The sequence below is a fragment of the Ahaetulla prasina genome, chromosome 4 (genome assembly GCF_028640845.1).
Source record: "Ahaetulla prasina isolate Xishuangbanna chromosome 4, ASM2864084v1, whole genome shotgun sequence".
NCBI lineage: Eukaryota > Metazoa > Chordata > Lepidosauria > Squamata > Colubridae > Ahaetulla > Ahaetulla prasina.
Window position 1 is genome coordinate 52385455 of NC_080542.1, and position 18568 is coordinate 52404022.

Below are 18568 nucleotides of genomic sequence, written 5' to 3' on the forward strand. Positions count from 1 at the left end.
CTTCATCCTACAGTGGACAGAAAATGGTTAAAATAATAATCATCTGAAGAAATACATGGCAAGTTAGCTTATACTGCCACCCCATTTCCAACTATCAACATTTGTTCAGACACCACACTGCCCTTGGTGACCCTATGCATTTTGAGAATTCCTGCTGAATAATGGAGATCAAAGTTGGATATTTTTAGAGCTGACGGGAGTACTTGTTACTCTATGATGATCATAATGTTGATTTAACCTCATTATCCCAGCTGAATCTACATAAATCATGCACATAGATATACAAATGGCATATGGAAATTTCTAAGACAATTTCAGGAAGCTAAGCTAAATTTATGAGCAATTATTTTTGCATACCTGCTCCTTTTTAACTATTTCCCAAATTGTTTATGGCCTGTAATCAAAGTAGCTGACTGCCTTCAGTTTTGCATAAAAATCCACCAACTGCCCCTTCAGGATATTCTTGTTCAGTTTGCTCATTGGAAAGCTCAAACTCTTCTGAGAGGGAGGGGAAGCAGCTGACATCACATCCTCTTCCACTAACTGGAACCTATTTCATCCATCAAATTAATCATAATTCACCTCCGCCTTTCTAAAAGAAAGATTGCCAAAGGGCGAAAAAAATGGCCAGAATTTTCTGTCTCCTATGGTTCCTTGCTCTGATTTTATGTGAGTATGATGCTACTACTTTGGGTGTAGTGGGATGGTGGGGGGGAAATCCTTAAACAAACAATAATTGAAAAACTTTTTAAAATATTTTGAATATAATGCAAAGCTTCAGTGGGTTTCTAAAGATATGTACATTTCTTTTATTTGAAAGTCAGAGTCCAAACTGTATAACAAAATTATGTGCAGTCTATCTCATACTATTGTAGCTCTGAGTTAAAGGTGAAGATGGAATCCATAGAAAAGTCAAAGGTGGGATCTAAATCTAACTTATTAATGTCGATTTTGTTATTACATCCACAAGCCTAATTTTTAAAAAAAAAAATACTAAGTGGGCTGGTTGGATAAAGAGGAGGGGGCTACATCTGAGAAAAAAAGAAGATAATTGAAGAAGAAAACAGAATTAATATCTGAGAAAAAATAGTTTACATTTGCACAAATCTATATACATATCACACTATTCCTTTTCAAAGTAAGCAATTTTGAGAAGTAGAAAAAATACATTTTAAAAAATTAAAAGCGTGAGATAACACAAAGGAAAGGAAGCACAACTATAGTTTTCACAAAACTATTTACTATTTCTCACCATACCTATCTGTTTCTGGAAGACCACTTTTGCTTTTATGATGTGCACGTACTACTTCATACATTGCCTGTTGTTCTTTAAAATTCTCATCTATTTGTTTTCCAGGTGTTCATGGGTTTCATTCAATTGCACCTTTCGTGGTCTTTCCCTTTCTCTAAGACATTTGTTCACCGTTTCTTCCCTTTTTTTCTTCCTTCCTTCCAATGTTGTTTTGCAATTCAATCCTCATTCATTTTTTCACTTACTTAACAAATATTAATTTCTTCCAACAGACCATGTACTATCATTACCTTTTTTCCAAGTTAAATGTCTGCAACATTAAGAAAATTAATGTTTTTTAAGATAAACAAATTAACTTACTTGCTAACATTTTGCCATTTGTATATATAAAATTCATGATCCAATACAAATACTTTTATATTTGATACATTTTCTGATCCATATATCTCATACAAGCTAATCTTTGCTATAATTCTATGAATACAAAAAAAGTATTATCGATAATCAGCATACCTCTAATGTCACCACATTTTTCCATAAATGCATTAAACTACCAAGAGTTGGTTTTTTGTTTTTTCAGCCAGCTTATTCTTCTGAAAATTAAATATTTGAGATAAATACCTTCATCTGTGCCACATGCACAGATTGTAGTGTAGAGAAGAGCAACAAAGTTGATTAGGGAACTGGAGGCTAAAACATATGAAGAACGGTTGCAGGAACTCGATATGTCTAGTTTAATGAAAAGAAGGACTAGGGGAGACAGGATAGCAGCGTTCCAATATCTCAGGGGTTGCCACAAAAAAGTGGGAGTCAAGCTATTCTCCAAAGCACCTGAGGGAAGGACAAGATGCAATGGGTGGAAACTAATCAAGGAGAGAAGCAACTTAGAACTAAAGAGAACTTTCCTGACAATTAATCAATGGAACAACTTTCCTGCAGAAGTTGTGAATGCTCCAGCACTGGAAGTTTTTAAGAAAATATTGGATAACCATTTGTCTGAAATGGTGTAGGGTTTCCTGCCTGGGCAGGGGGTTGGACTAGAAGACCTCCAAGGTCCCTTCCAACTCTGTTGTTTTTGTTGTTGTTGTTGTTGTTATTTTATTTACACAAAATGACAGTATACACAGCAAATGAGATAACTATGCTGTATTTCGTATCACAGATCACTAGTCGAACACTTTCCAAGTGTTTAGGACTGTGTGATGTAACGGCGAATTATGCGAGCAGATCCCAGTAAGGTGGCCTTCTGAGATGACCAATGGTGATCTTGTCAGTGCCAATTGCTTTTAAGTGCTTGCCTAGGTCTTTAGGCACAGCTCCCAGTGTGCCGAGAACCACTGGAACCACCTGCCCTGGTTTATGCCAGAGTCTCGGCAATGCGATTCTCAAATCTTGATATCTGGTGACTTTGTCAAGTTGTTTCTCGTCGATTCTGCTGTCACCAGGTATAGCAATATTATTATTATTATTATTATTATTATTATTATTATTATTATTATTATTATTATTATTATTATTATTATTATTGAAAGACAGTAGTTTTTAAGGACATATTGAAAATGTAACTATTATATTACTGATATTAATTACCTTTGAAGCATGTAAGAAAATATAGTCAACACAAGAATTTTAATACTAATATATGGAAATCTGAAATTTTGCTTAAAGAGAGTTGTCTCTTTGGATAAAAAAATATTCAGTCCTAGTTCTGACATAATTTTAGTTTTTTTCAATTCAATTCAGAATAGGGCTGGATGGGGACCCTGGGAGTTTTCTAGTCCAACTCCCCGCTCAAGCAAGAGACCTTCTACCATTTTAGAAAAGTGGCTGTCCAGTTTCTTCTTAAAAACTTCTAGTGATGAAGCACCCACAACTTTTAAAAGCAAGCTGTTCCACTGGTTAATTGTTCTGTTAGGAAATTTTGCTTTAATTCCAGGTTGCTTTTCTCCTTGATTAGTTTCATCCATTGTTTCTTGCCTTGCCTTGTGGTGCTTTGGAAAATAAGCTGACTTCCTTTTCTTTATGGCAGCCCCTCTAATACTGGAATATTGCTATCATGTCACCCCCTAATCCTTCTTTTCTCTAAACTAGCCAGACCCTATTCCTGCAACCGTTCTTCATATGTTTTAGTCTCCAGGCCCCTAATCATCTTAGTTGCTCTTCTCAAAAAGAGAATTCTATTTGAAGTTTCAAAAATCTTAAAATAAAATTAACATTGTGACACAGAATTCTCATGGGCAAAATCTATCGGTATGATCACTAGGAATCAAAAATGATGGCACATAATCAAGAGCAACATTTAGCATAAGAAGTTTGGAGAATTTCAGCACACTTGAACTTGAAAGCGCATAATTGTGGTTAGTAAATTCAATGTAATTCCTCCAAAATTAAAATTATGTGTCTACTTATTTTAATAAAAGTGGGGGGGAGTATTAAAATATTCATAATAATTTAGGTGCTGAAGTACTATCATATTTAATTGAATTGTTTAAAGACTGTACTGTATTGTAAAATATATTGAAATAAAGTTAATTGGAATGAAAACAGACAAAAAATAATTTTTCAACTCATCATTAAACTATGACATTTCCAGTGTAAATCATAGTAGCCAGAAAAATGAGACAGCTTTAAAAAGCAATCGGAAAAATTCAGGGAAATAATTAGTCACAACCAATGGCCACTATTATGGATGGCAATATATATTTCAAAACTAGAGATGACATGTTTCCAAATATCTGTTTCTCAGCAAAATGAGAAAGAAAATTTCTCATTGTGCCCCATTTGTAGACTACCCAAAATCTTCTGCTTGGCTCCTCTGGAAATAAAACTGATGAAGGAATGGCCTTTGTTCTCATCCAGAAGCAGCCTTCTTTACTTATCACAACAAATAAAATAAACACCTATTGCTTGACTGCTTGATTGATTCTTCTAGGAAATCCAGCGTGACTTCTAATGACTATTGAATCTGTCACTTTCTCATGATTTCTTGTTTTTCATTTCTAAATCCTCCATTGAGATTTTTTTTAAAAATCATTAAAATTTAGATGGTTTTTGCTGCACATTTTCCCACCCGTGTGTGTTTTTATTTAGAATTTTTCCGATGAGCACGTTCTCTTATTTTCTTAAATATTTGTATTCATTTAAATGTGAGGGAATTGTTTCCAAGCACTATACATTGATGCAGGAGGGCTCTCTCTCGCCCACTTTCTCTCTCTCATATTCTCTCATTGTCTCTCTCACACAGAAACTTTGGCAAAAGCACATTGAACATTTCAGAACTATCAAAGGAATTTGGTTTCGGTTCCTACATTTTCATTCGGGTATGAATTAAATCAATTTCTCCCCATCTCTAGTGGCCATGAGTATCTAAATTCTCACATACTCCTCTGCAATGTGGAAAAAAAGACCTCCTGCCCTCATCCTGCAGTGGAAAGGTGTGGTAACAGATAACCACCATCACTGTAGGTGCTATTGTGGCTGCTTCCCACAGCCCTTCTTTATAAGGTTATACATCAACCTCACAGAGAGAGGCTAAACCATAGCCCCATAAAGCACTGTCTGTTTTGTCAGTTTTGACAAATTTTGAGAGACATATTTGTAGGACCAGTTTGATGCAGTGGCTAAGGTACCAGGCTAGAAATCAGGGGACTGGGAGTTCTAGCTCTACCTTAGGCCCAAAGACAGTTGGCGACCTTGGGCTAGACTTTCTCTCTCAAATCAGGGAAGAAGGCAAAGGCAAATCACTTGTGGAAAATCATGCCAAGAAAACTGCAGGGACTTGTCTAGGCAGTTGCAAGGAGTCAACAGTGACTTAAAGATATGCACATACACAATGCCTTCATCTTTTGTAAATGTGTATTCTCTTAATAATTCAAACAATAAGGAAGACATTTTTCATATTTTGAATTCTGTTTTAACTGATAAAATACTTCGCAGTACATTGATACGCTGTAACTGTCAAGATGGAATCTTAAGGTTGCTTATTTATATAAACAATATCCCATACCTTCATTCTCCCAAGAATGCTATGCAAGTTGCACTAATCTGCAATAAAAGCAATATGAGCACTGAACCAACAGTAAAGTATTTCAACGTTGTTAAATGATTGAAGAATTAAATACAGTGAGTCCTTCACTTATGACCACAACTGAGCCCAGAATTTATGTTGCCAAGTGAGAAATTTGTTAAGTGAGCTTTGCCCCGTTTTACAACTTTTCTTGCTACATTTGTTAACTGAATCACTGCAGTTCTTAAATTAGTAACATAATTGTTAAGTGAAACTGGCTTCCCCATTAACTTTGTTTGTCAGAAGGTTGTAAAATGAACCCCCGGACACAATAACCATAATAAATATGAACCAGTTGTCAAGCATCGGGATGTATATCATGTGACCATGGGATGCTGTAACAGTCATAAGTGTGAAAAATGGTCATAAGTCCCTTTTTTCAGTTCTGTTGTAACTTCGAACTGTCACTAGATGAACTGTTATTAAGTAGAGAACTACCTGTATTTATTTGTTTAAGAAAATTTATATGGCTACCCAACTCACTTTCAGTGATACTGATCGCTTTATGAGGATAAAAATTCAATATAAAAACAATTTTAAAAAAAACCTTGGTGGCAACAATAAATCTTGAATACTGCATTATTTTTCTAATTTGAGCCAGGTTCACCCCAATGTACGAGACTTCCCATTCTGTCTTTTTTACCTTCTAGATTTGATTAATCCATTTTCAACAGAGATAAAGTAATGTAAAATAAAATGAACAAAATAAACAATAGACAAATACAAAAGGAAAGAAAAACAAGAAAATATGTTTAAAAACCCTATGATTACAACTATATTCTAAATTCATATGATCTCTCAAGTCTTTGTTTAAAATAAACTTGAGCTTTCAATATTAGTCAAGCTGGCCAAGAATTTTTACAAAGAAAAAGATAATGTGACATTGTCTGATTAACCAAATATATAATTTTCTCAAAAATTGCTAAAGCACACATCTCTGAAATCTAATCTTTTTATCTTTTTGCTATTATAGGAGCACCAAAAAAACCCCATATTTATTCTGGACATGTTAATTCCAAATTGTCAGTATATAATTCAGTACAATCTACATGTTTTTAAAACCAGAGTCGTCTTTAATAATTCTGTCAATGTATTTATATGCCATTATTCCAAAAGAGATGTAAACAGAAGTATGATTATAACATTTGAGTTAAGTGCCCTCAAATTTCTTGCATGATGATGATAATTTTATTCATTCATTGTGTCTGACTCTTGGCAATTCTATGGGTTAGGTCTCTCCACATCTTCCAATCTTGCATTATTTCTTTTTCCTACATTCTGGCTAGTATCAGCTTTGATAGTGTCCAGTCACCGTATTCTTTGATGGGCAGGTTGCCTTTTACTGCTAACTCTTCCAAACGTAATTGTTTTCTACAGTGAATAAGAGGTCTGTAAGGAGCGTGCATAAGAGCACAAGCGTGCCTACCGTTCCTGTCCTATTGTTTCCTTTCATTATATCCAATTAATATAGTTATTATATACTTATACTTATATATATGCTTATATATTGTACAGTTATTTCATGCTTATGCTTATATATACTGTGTGACAAAATAAACAAATAAATAAAAATAAAATAAAATTTCCGTGCATGACATGGCCAAAGTAAATAAGACAGTTTCGTGATATATCTTGTGTTATGCGCGTCACTTAATTGTTAATCACCTTTGCTGTCCAAGATATACGCAGGCCCCTTCTCCAGCACCACAGCTCAAACGAGTCAATTTTCTTTCTGTTTTGATTTTATAAGGACCAACTTTCACAGCCATAAGTAGCTATGTGGAACACAATAGAACGAACTAACCTGCATTTGATTGCCAGGCTAATGTACCTTATGATTCTTGATGAATGTATTTTATTCTCCTTATGTACACTTAGATTATATGCACCAAAGACAAATTCCTTGTGTGTCAAATCACACTTGGCCAATAAAGAATTCTATTCTATTCTATTTTCCATATTTAGCTCATATGCATCATTACTGTGGAATCCACAGCAATCCAACATTTTATTTCTGTGTTGCATTCACTGCTTTCAACTTTCTGCAATCCTAGGAAAGTGCTTTTCACCATCAATTCCTATTTTCATGTTTCCCTTTTTGAAATGGTCACGAGCTTGGTTAATAATCCTTAATCTGTTCTTTACAGAGCATTCTAGATGGTATCCATTTGATAAAAAAAACTTTTTATAGATTAATTTCAATGTTAAATCACATGACATAAACTTAGTTCTTCAAAGCTTCAGTCCATTGGTTGTAAGGAATTGTAGTTTCCCATTCTTGATCCCCAACTTCTGGTATATTTATTATAAAACTATTTCTTTAGCTTTTGACCACAAAAAGTAAGTCTGAATTCTGACACTGAATTCTTCAATATTAATTACATAGATATTTTGGGAGCTGCTAAAGCATTGAATCCATAGAGAGCTGTCAAGATATGCTTTAACTGGATATATGTCCACTTTTAAATTGCTGGAAAGAAAATTATGTTTGCAGTTGCTAAAAAGATGGTACCTTTTTGTGACTATTTTTTCCATTGATTTTAAGTATAAAGTTATGCCAAAGAGTCAAGCATTCATGTGAGTTCATATCAAAACTAACCCTAACAGGGCCCAAATACATTTTACCACTATCAAAGTTGGAAATACTAAATTAGTGCTAATAAATGTTGTACCTAGCAACTGCCAAGACTTAAATGAGTAAGTAAAACAACATTCCAATTTAAATTATATTGGCATTCTATCTCCCTAAAAATCATTCCTATAATATTGATACTAAAATTCAAGGCCAGTAACTGTTCTGAAAATCCAGATTAAAACTGCTATCTGTCTTAGACAAATTTAATTTAGAAAGAGAGATTCTAGGTGTTTTACTTTCCCAACTGATTTTTTCCAAAAACCTATCGCTTTGATAGTTTTGATCACCACAACATAAAAAAGATGTTAAGACTCTAGAGAAGAGCAACAAAGATGATTAGAGATTGGAGGCTAAGAACAGTTGTAAAAGTTGGGTATGTATCATTTAATAAAAAGAAAGACTAGGGGCAACGTGATAGCAGTGTTTCAATATTTGAGGGGCTGGCACAAAGAAGAGGGGGTTAACCTATTCTCCAATGCACCTGGAGGCATGACAAGAAGCAATGGATGTAAACTAATCAATGAGAGATCCAATTTAGAAATAATGAGACATTTCCTGGCAATTAATCAGTGGAACAACTTACCTTCAGAAAGTGTGGGTGCTCCATTATTGGAGGTTTTTAAAGAAGAGATTGGATAGTGATTTGTCTGACATGGTATACGATTTTCTGCTTGAGCAGAGAGTTAAATTAGAAGACCTTCAAGGTCCCTTTCAACTCTGTTATTCTGTTATTTTGTTACTTATTGGGGGCTGGTAATGATGAAGTATTAGTGCATTTTTTAAAAATCTTGTATTAAAAAGAATCAACTTTTATCCCATTTTTATCAAAAACGTATCTATTACTAATGATCCGTAGACTAAATTAAAAAGCTTTCCAATGTGCTTTATTGCTCTACACCTTTTTATCTGCATCTTGTTTTCTTTAGTCCATGTTGTTTATTTCTTTAAAAAACAGATTTATCTCCTGCCTTTCCTTTAAAAGCAAAAGACAACACCTTAGCAATAGCACTTAGACTTATATTCTGCTTCACAGTACTTCACAGCCTTCTCTAAACGGTTTACAGAGTAAGCATATTGCCCCCAACAGTCTGGATCCTCATTTTATCCACCTCGGAAGAATGGAAGGCCGAGTGAACTGCAGCTAGCAGTCAGCTCAAGTAGCCTGCAGTACTGCACTCTAACACTGCACCCCACGGCTCTACACCTTACATTTCTTCCATCTCTTTTTCCCACTACCGTGTTATTGTAGGCTGTTCTAGATTTGTTATTCCATGACTGACCAAAGCCAACCACTTAGTGGCCGTGGCTAGGAACGGACTAGAAAGTGGGTTTCCCCAGTCCTAGGTCAGCACTCATTTCAGAATTGTTTAATAGTTTTTTTTTCTTAACTTCACAGCCTTTCAGTCAATCCAGACAATCAGAATGTGTTTAAAATTCTTGGGCTGCAACTGAACTTTCCACCTCTCTCTAGGCTGCTGTGGGTCCCAAACAGACCAAATAGAAATCAGTATGATCAGCAATCCTCCCCAAGCCTTTGGAACCAAAGTGGAATTCAAATGTGAGACTGACTACATGGATGCTGGCGTGTTCTGGGTTCTTCAGAAATCAAATGGCAAACTCCACTTCATTACACATGTTACATCAAGATCTAAAGAAGTAACAGGTACTCTTGAAGGCTACAAGTCTACAAAAACTGGCAGCTACTACCAGCTAACTATTGCCAGCTTTCAGGAGAACCACGAGGGTACCTATTTTTGTGTGCGCCATCGCAATCAGAAGCTGCTTTTTAGTTCAGGCATCCCAGTATTCCTGCCAGGTAGGTTTCATCATAACCTTTAAATTCCCCATTTGTATCTTCCCTACCAGATCAGCTTCTGCTCTATCTTGTGGTTAGGCGTGATATCAGGGGTGAAATGTAAAATTTGTTACTACCAGTTCTGTGGGCGTGGCTTGGGAGGTAATGTGACCGGGTGGGCATGGCCAACTTTTTTTTTACTTTTAAAAGCATTTTTTCTACAACCTCTTCAGCGAAGAGCTTGTAGAAAACATGCTTTTAAAGGGTTCTGACGATCCCAACTGAACTGCCTGATCGCCAGAACCTTTTAAAAGCATTTTTTTTCAGCCAAAGAGGTTGTAGCATTAAAAAATGCTTTTAAAAGGTTCTGGCGATCAGGCAACTCAGCTGGGATCGCCAGAGAAAAAAAAACTTTTAAAGGGTTCTGATGATTCCAGCTGAGCTGCGTGATCATCAGAGGCTTTTCTTTTAACTTTTAAAAGCATTTTTTCGGTCAAAGAAAAAATGCTTTTAAAAGTAAAAAAAAAACCAAACACCTCTGATGATCGTGCGGCTCAGCTGGGGCAGGGGGGGACAGGGATTTTTGCTACTGGTTCTCCGAACCACCCACTGCCATCACTACTGGATCCAGTCCGAACCGGGAGCATTTCACCCCTGGATGATATTAATCAGGAGGGAATTGCTTGGCTTTTCTGTATTTCTTTTCCTTTTTATTTCTTTTCATTTATGTCTATCATGATTTTGGAACCATTTAAAACTATGGAGAAGAAATCTTGTTATAAACCATCCAGCTATTAATCATGAAAACAGAAGAAAAACACTTTCATGTCTATCTTGTTTACAGTGAAAACTACTACTGTGCTTCCTACCATCCCACAGCAAATTTCAACCACCATCAAAGGACTGATAAAAAAACCAGCTATGGAATGTCCCAATTCTACAGTCATAGGTATGTTTCCTGAGCCTACTTACAAATCAGAGGGCATAGGTGAAAAGCAGCCATGTCCCTTTAGGCTCTGGGTTTAACACAAAAAACATTTCATGCTACAAACAACACATAGCTTTGATTTCCATTGGGAGAAAATAAGGGAAGTCAGTTCAACAAGGAATTGAATGGAGTTGAATTAAACTGAATTGTTCAACAAGTACAGACGTTCACATGTAATATTCCCCTGCAATGGGTTATGAAGGATTTTTTACTGTGGTGCTTCTAGGTATCCTTCTATTTTTCCACACTAGAGGCCTTATTTTTCACATGTGTATTTTGTACATTCATACAAATCAGTGGTGGTTAAATTCAAATAATTTAACAACCAGTTCTCTGCCCTAATGATTTCTTCCAACAACCAGTTCACCACACTGCTCAGAATGTTAACAACCGGTTCTCCCGAAGTGGTGCAAACTGGCTGAATCCCACCACTGATCCAAATGTAAGTTCAACAGTCATTCCAAGTTGTTGAGAGAAGCAGGTCTGATTATGGCTGAACATTAGCTGAGCAGAACATCTTGATACTGCTTCTCTGTCTTTCTTCCTCCAATGGATCTCTTCTTTTCCAATGGAGCAAAGAGTTGGAAGGGCTCTTTGAGCCAGAAAGGAATAATGAAAGTCAGTTAGCAATCCAAACAAAAGCCAAGGGGATAGGGCAGTCCACATGAGGTGGGTGTAAAGGTTTTAACTGGAGAGGGGAAAAATTATTAGTGTTTTTTATTTATTTATTTATTTATTTTGTCACAACAGTATATACAATCATCAACATAAACAATAATTCATCATGAGAGAAAAAGTATATATAAGTAAAAGTATAAGTAAAAGTATGCATATAATACTATAATGAAGAGAACAATAGGACAGGAACGGTAGGCACTTTTGTGCTCTTATGCACGCCCCTTATAGTCCTCTTAGGAATGGGGTGAGGTCAACAGTAGACAGTTTTTGGTTGAAGATTTTGGGGTTTTGAGTAGAGACTATAGAGTCAGGTAGTGAGTTCCAAGCATTAACAACTCTGTTACAAAAGTCATATTTTCTGCAATCAAGTTTGAAACAGTTGATATTAAGTTTAAATCTATTGTTTGCTCTTGTATTGTTGCGATTGAAGCTGAAGTAGTCTTTTACAGGAAGGCTATTACAATAGATGATTCCGTGTGTTAAACACAGATCATATCGGAGTCGGCGGAGTTCTAAGTTTTCTAAACCCAGGATTTCAAGCCTGGTGGTATAAGGTATTTTGTTGTTTTCAGAGGAGTGAAGAACTCTTCTAGTAAAATATTTCTGGATAGTATTCGATAGTATTAATGTCAGAGATGTGGTATGAGTTCCAGACGGAATTACTAGTTCCTAGTTTTTTTTAATTACTTTTTTTAATTACTTTTTAATTTTTTAAAAATTAAATTTAAATTAAATTAAATTTAGGTTTTTTTTAATTATTAGGAATTACTAGTTCCTAGTAATCATTGCCGTAAGCACGCACAACTACAGTTGAGTCCAAAATGTATGTTGTTAAGTGAGAAATTTGTTAAATGAGTTTTGCCCCATTTTATGACTTTTCCTGCAGCCATAATCATTGCAGTTGTTGAATTAGAAACCCGGCTGTTAAATGAATCTGGCATCCCCATTGGCTTTGCTTGTCAAAAAGTGATCACATGACCCTGGGGCATTGCAACTGTCATAAAATATGAACCAGATGCCAAGCATTTGAATTTTGATGACATGACCATGGGGATGCTGCAAAGGTTGTAACTGTGAAAAATGGTCATAAGTCACTTTTTTCAGAGCCATTGTAACTTTGGTCACTAAATGAATTGTTGTAAGTCAAGGACTACCTGTATAGCTACTTGAAGATCACGGCCACTATTGCTGTTCAATTAAAGCACTAACGAACTCATAATATCATTTCAACATATCAGGAGTTGAAGGTAGAACTTCACAACAGGGTCAGATTATTAACCTCCCTTTTTAATATATGAAATAAGTATAAGGAGATGAAGCATAGTAGGAAGATTTTGGAATTCAGGGATCTGCGCTGTAGGGTAGTTATTGATAAAGCCCTTGTGAATGTGGGAGGGGAAGTTCAACTGAGCAGATTCTATCATTTTCCTCTCTCTATCTCTTCAAGGATCCTTCCCACAGAACAGTTGTGAACATGCGGGATGTTCCTGAGGAGGAAAGAGGAGGATCTTCCCCTAAACAAACAAAAGAAATAGTGAAAATTACAAAAAAACACTATATTTTTCCACAAAGTTTCTAGGCAATACTCTTCTAGAGCAAGTTGTACAACATGAAACTCATCCTAGCAGAACAAATAAATTTCTTCGAATAGAATAGAATAGAATAGAATAGAATAGAATAGAATAGAATAGAATAGAATAGAATAGAATAGAATAGAATAGATTTTTTTTATTGGCCAAGTGTGAATGGACACACAAGGAATTCCTCTTGGTGCATATGCTTTCAGTGTACATAAAAGAAAAGATACGTTCATCAAGCATCATTAGGTACAACATTTAATGATACTCATAGGGTACAAATAAGCAGGAAACAATATCAATATAAATCGTAAGGATACAAGCAACAAAGTTACAGCCATACAATTATAAGCGGAAGAAGATGGGTGATGGGAACGATGAGAAGATAAATAGTAATTCAGACTTAGTAAATAGTTTGACAGTTTTGAAGGAATTATTTATTCAGCAGAGTGATGGCGTTTGGGGAAAAAACTGTTGTTGTATCTAGTTGTTCTGATGTGCAGTGCTCTATAGCTTTTGTTTTGAGGGTAGGAGTTGAAACAGTTTATGCCCAGGATGTGAGGGGTCTGTAGATATTTTCACAGCCCTCTTTTTGACTCGTGCAGTATACAGGTCCTCAATGGAAGGCAGCAACTGTTTTTTCTGTAGTTTTAATTATTTTCTGAAGTCTGCCTCTGTTTTGTTGGGTTGCAGAACCAAACCAGAAGAGTTATAGAGGTGCAGATGACAGACTCAAATAATAAAACATTATCAAAAACTGGAGGGATAATATTTTTGAAAGCATTGTTCTTCCTTTGCTTTATATTTCAGTAACGACAAATACAAAAGGTACGATGTTCTCCTGTGAACTTTATATATGGGTTCCCTTAGCTGGTGTTTCTCTCCTTCTGCTGATAACCCTGATAATCGTCATATCACTGTGCTGTGGTAAGAAGATTTCCTTTAAACTATGTTTGATGTTCAACTGTTGACAGTTACTAAGAGATTAGTTTAAAATTATACATATATCTATTCACGTAAAGTTGGAGCCCATTCTACCCTGTTTCCCCCAAAATAAGACATCCCCTGATAATAAGCCCAATCGGGCTTTTGAGCACAAGGCAATAAGGCCAAGTGCTTATTTCGAGGTTCAAAAAAATAATATAAGACAGGGTCTTATTTTCGGGAAAACATGGTAGTATCTTACTTCTTGTTTCTGGAGTGATTATGAATACTCATTCACATAAAGAACTAGTTTACTTGAATAATTTTAAAATTATAAAACATTGCTGATGCAAGTTTAAAACCATTCTGCAGTCCACATGGCCACATGCAAGAGGAAAATGAGACGGGGAGCTAATGATTGCTACATAATAGTATTCAAGAAGCTTTCTTCGGTTCTGACTGAATGGTGAGGAATGGAAGGATTTATATTCTTTGCAATCATCTGGTCACCAGCACTCTGAAGATCTGTCATTCTCTCACCAGCTCTCTGAGGGTCTGAGAGTTGTTGAGGCCATTTGGGGCTTTATCTGCACCCTCAGGGTTGCCTGAATATCAACACAGTTGAGTGTGTCCAAAGGTATTTTACAAGAAGAGTTCTCCACTCCTCCGAAACCAATAAAATACCTTATTCCACCAGACTTGATATCCTGGGTCTAGAAAACTTGGAACTTCGTCGCCTTCGACAGGACCTGGGTTTAGCTCATAAAATCATCCGTTATAATGTCCTTCCTGTCAATGACTTTTTTAGTTTCAATAACAATATCACAAGAGCTACCAATAGATTTAAACTCAATGTCAACCGCTCCAGTTTAGATTGCAGAAAACACAATTTCTGTAACAGATTTATATATGCTTGGAATGCATTACCTGACTCTGTGGTTTCTTCTCATAACCGCAAAAGTTTTACTCTAAATCTATCCACGGTTGACCTCACCACTTTCCTAAGAGGACTCTAAGGGGCGTGCATAAGAGCACAAACGTGCCTACCGTTCCTGTCCTATTGTTTCTTCCCCTATATATATATATGTGTTTATAGTACCTTGTTTCTCCTCATATATATGTTTATATATTATATAATCCGCTATGTTATACTTGTATATACTTGTTACGACGAATAAATAAATAAAAATAAAATAAATGAATCAGGGTGCAAATGGGTGTGGAACCTTCTTGGGATTGTTGAAAGGACTGTGTTGTAGACAAGAGATATAGGGGGTGTTGCATCTCTCCCCTTCTGTCAAGTGAGGGCTGCTCAATTTTAACATAGATGGCCTTTTTTAACCCCTCTTTCAAACAGTGGTCCTCTCTGTCCAGAATCTGGACTTTGCTGGCCTCAAAAGAGTGACCTTTGTCTTTCAAATGCAGATGGACTGCTTAATCTTGTCCTGATGGATTTGTCTTCCTATGTGGCAGCATGCATTTGTCTGAAGAAGAACAAAGAAGTCAAAGAAGAGAACAGAGAAAAAAGAGAACAACAAACAAAGCAACATTGTCATTGCATGTTGCAGGAATATCTGCAAAGCTCAGGAGGATTTTCAACCAACACAACATAGGTGTACACTTTAAACCCAAGAATACACTAAGGCAGAAGCTTGTCCACCCCAAGGATAAAACACCAAGACACAAACTGAACAATGTGATATATGCAGTACAATAGAGTGAGACATCTGTACATTGGAGAAACAAAATAACCACTTCACAAATGCATGGCACAACATAGGAGGACAAACTCATCAGGACAAAATTCAGCAGTCCATCTGGTGGATTCAGTAGGACCATTCGTTTGAAAGAGGGGTCAAAGAAGCCTTCTACATTAAAATTGAGCAGCCCTCTCTCAATGGTGGGGGGGGGGAGGATATGACACCACCTATCTCTTGTCTACAACATAGTCCTTTCAGCAGTCTCAAGAAAGTTCCACACCCACTCGCATTCAGATTCAGATGACCCGGAGGATACAGATAAAACCCCAAGTGGCCTCAATGATTCTCAGAGAGCTAATGACTGATCTTCAGAGTGCTAACAACCAGATGACTGCAAAGAATATAAATTCTTCCATTTCCCATTGTTCAATCAGACCGGAAGAAGTTTCTTGGGTGAGAAATGAAACATTTTTTAGAAAAAAAACTTACAAAATCCAGTTGCTTTTTTTAAAAGCATCTTTGGGACAATTATGACCTGGATGACTGAGAATCTCCATAGACGTCTCCGTCTACTATATCTATTTATCATCATTATGAATTTGGGTAATACAGTATATCAAGATTGAAAGAATAGGAAAATAGTGCAAAACATTATTTCTTCAAATATATATAAACATACTTTTTTCCTGCCAAAGGTCCAAGGAGAAGCAGAAGAAAATGCAAATGTGTACGGTGAGTTTTCCATTATGCTTCTCTTTGCCCTTTCCATACACTTAAGCTGCACTTACTGCAATGGGATTGAAACATTCTATCAATCTCCAGGTTGATTTTTAAACTTCAATATTTAATTGCAGAAATAGGATGAGACAATTTGATGGACATAAGCAGTCTAGAGATTGACACCATATGATAAAAAATGTTATGAGTTTGGCAGAATGCAAACTGTATAGCTGGCTTTCTGGCATAAATAGGTTAACCAGATCTGGGCTGCAAAAATCCAGATGACTATATCCCATTTGCTGCTATCTAGTGACTCTCCAGATTTTTGTAGCTGATATGTACTATCACTAATAAATACATTTCATGATTTACCATAATTACAGTGAACAAGCAGTCGACCAAAGATTATTCCTCTTATGAGAACTTTCAAAATTAAAACATGCCCATTGATCCAAAAGGATTGGGCACTTTTTAGGGCATGTTTTTCAAGCTCTGTCTCTTCTTTTTTAGGCCAACAAATAGAACTAATGGGACTCACATGAAACCATTCCAGGACAATTAGTAGGTCTTGCAACTGGATTTCTCCATGCACTCCATGCACATCCAGCATGATCAACAAAGAGACTCTGATGTACCTGTAATAGTTATCTGTTCATATATTAAGAATGAATGTCTTAGATCAGATCTTTGAAATCATATGCTGCGTTGTTATATTTTATCATTTACTCACATCTTTTACTCAAAAAGCGGTTTCTCTGTAAATTAGCAGGTTATGAATTTACTCCTGCAGTTGAACAAATGGCGGTGTTATGAAAATAGAGTCAATGCTGTAGTTTAGCCATAAAACAATAGCTTATAAATATATAATAATCTTGTGATACTTATGGATATAATTATGATGGAAAAACTACAAATTCAAGGGATGTTCAATAATGTTTGTTCTCTGGGTAGCCAGATGGAAGGAAAGGGAAGCATTATCTTGTCTTTCTCATACATATAGGTACATATGTATATTGTTCTTGTTGCAATTGTGTTCTCTTTTTCAACCCTGGGAGTTTTAATGTTCATTAACCTGGGAGGATGGATGAAGGGATGCAAACATGTATACAGCAAGAAAAAATTACATCCCCAAATCTCTGAATTAGCCTATAGAAGTGAAGGGGGTGGTGTTTTATCACTAATCAATGTGAGAATATAATTTATCCTATTTTAAGAAGGATTAGAGTATACAGAAGATCTTCTCTAAATGCAGTTTCATAGCACTTCAAGGTAGAACTGGGGAATACCTTATCTGAAACTTCAAAGCCAGCTAGAATAGTGATTTGACTCAGTATAGAGCAGCTTTTAAAAATCTGATGTAATCGCAATCATTCTATCTATAGTGGCAGGAAAGAGAAACAGTTTTGGCTACATTTGAAAAGCAATCCACCATTTTGTCACAATGCCACAGATCTGTAATACTTTCAAAATGATATTGTCTGTATGCTGCAGAGAACAGCGTGCGTTAACTATTGTTTTTCTTTGTTCAACTCAATAAGCTAAATCAAGATAATATTAAGCACTCAGTACTTCCCATTTCATCTTCCAAGTCCAATAGCAAAAACTGAAGCAGACCTTATTAAATAAGTCAAATGAAATCTAGGTTCTAGGACACAGCAAACAGTACCTTCTGTGGATAGAGCTCATAGAAAGAAAGAGAAAGAAGAAAAAATATATCTCAGTTGCCCACTTTACAAAGTGACTTACCACAATGCTAGGAAAGCATTTCATCAGGCTACCAATATGATGTTTGCTTATTAAAAATGAAAGCTTACTTACATTTCATTCTACATATATATCACAGTTGAAAATGAAAAAGATCTATTAGTAACTTCTCATATGTAACAGATTAAAAGCACATGCATTACATTTAAATTTAGGCTGGGCATGTTTCTTCTTTGGCTCATGCATGTTTTTAAAGAGACCTCCAGAACATCACTGTAACATCTTAAATCTTTCTAATAAAGATATTAACCTATGATGTAATTTTGGAATGTTTTTTAATTATAGAAATTAATTAACAGATTCCAGTCCAACTCCACATCCAAGCAGGAGTCCCTACATCATTTCTGACAAATGGCAGTCCAATCTCTTCTTGAAAGCTTCCACAGATGAAGCTCCTACAACTTCTGAAGACAAGCTGTTCCATTGATTGATAGTTCTCACTGTCAGAAAATTTCTCCTTATTTCTAGG

At 35.8% G+C, this 18568-nt stretch overlaps 1 protein-coding gene across 1 annotated transcript; it reads left to right on the forward strand.

Annotated features, from left to right (window-relative positions):
* The first annotated feature begins 577 nt into the window (after window positions 1–577).
* On the forward strand, window positions 578–18294 carry CD8A (CD8 subunit alpha). The gene is made up of 6 exons (XM_058181902.1): window positions 578–669; window positions 9425–9769; window positions 10593–10697; window positions 13802–13918; window positions 16311–16347; window positions 16846–18294. The coding sequence occupies exons 1-6, from the start codon at window positions 624–626 to the stop codon at window positions 16895–16897; spliced, it is 702 nt and encodes a 233-aa protein (XP_058037885.1). The 5' UTR covers window positions 578–623; the 3' UTR covers window positions 16898–18294.
* Window positions 18295–18568: the final 274 nt, after the last annotated feature.

Bases quoted from the DNA above. Each gene is read 5' to 3' on its own strand.
- CD8A (XM_058181902.1), top strand. From the start codon at position 624: ATGGCCAGAATTTTCTGTCTCCTATGGTTCCTTGCTCTGATTTTAT. The intron at 670-9,424 runs GTGAGTATGATG...ACCTCTCTCTAG, and splicing joins GTTCCTTGCTCTGATTTTAT to GCTGCTGTGGGTCCCAAACA. The intron at 13,919-16,310 runs GTAAGAAGATTT...TTCCTGCCAAAG, and splicing joins CGTCATATCACTGTGCTGTG to GTCCAAGGAGAAGCAGAAGA.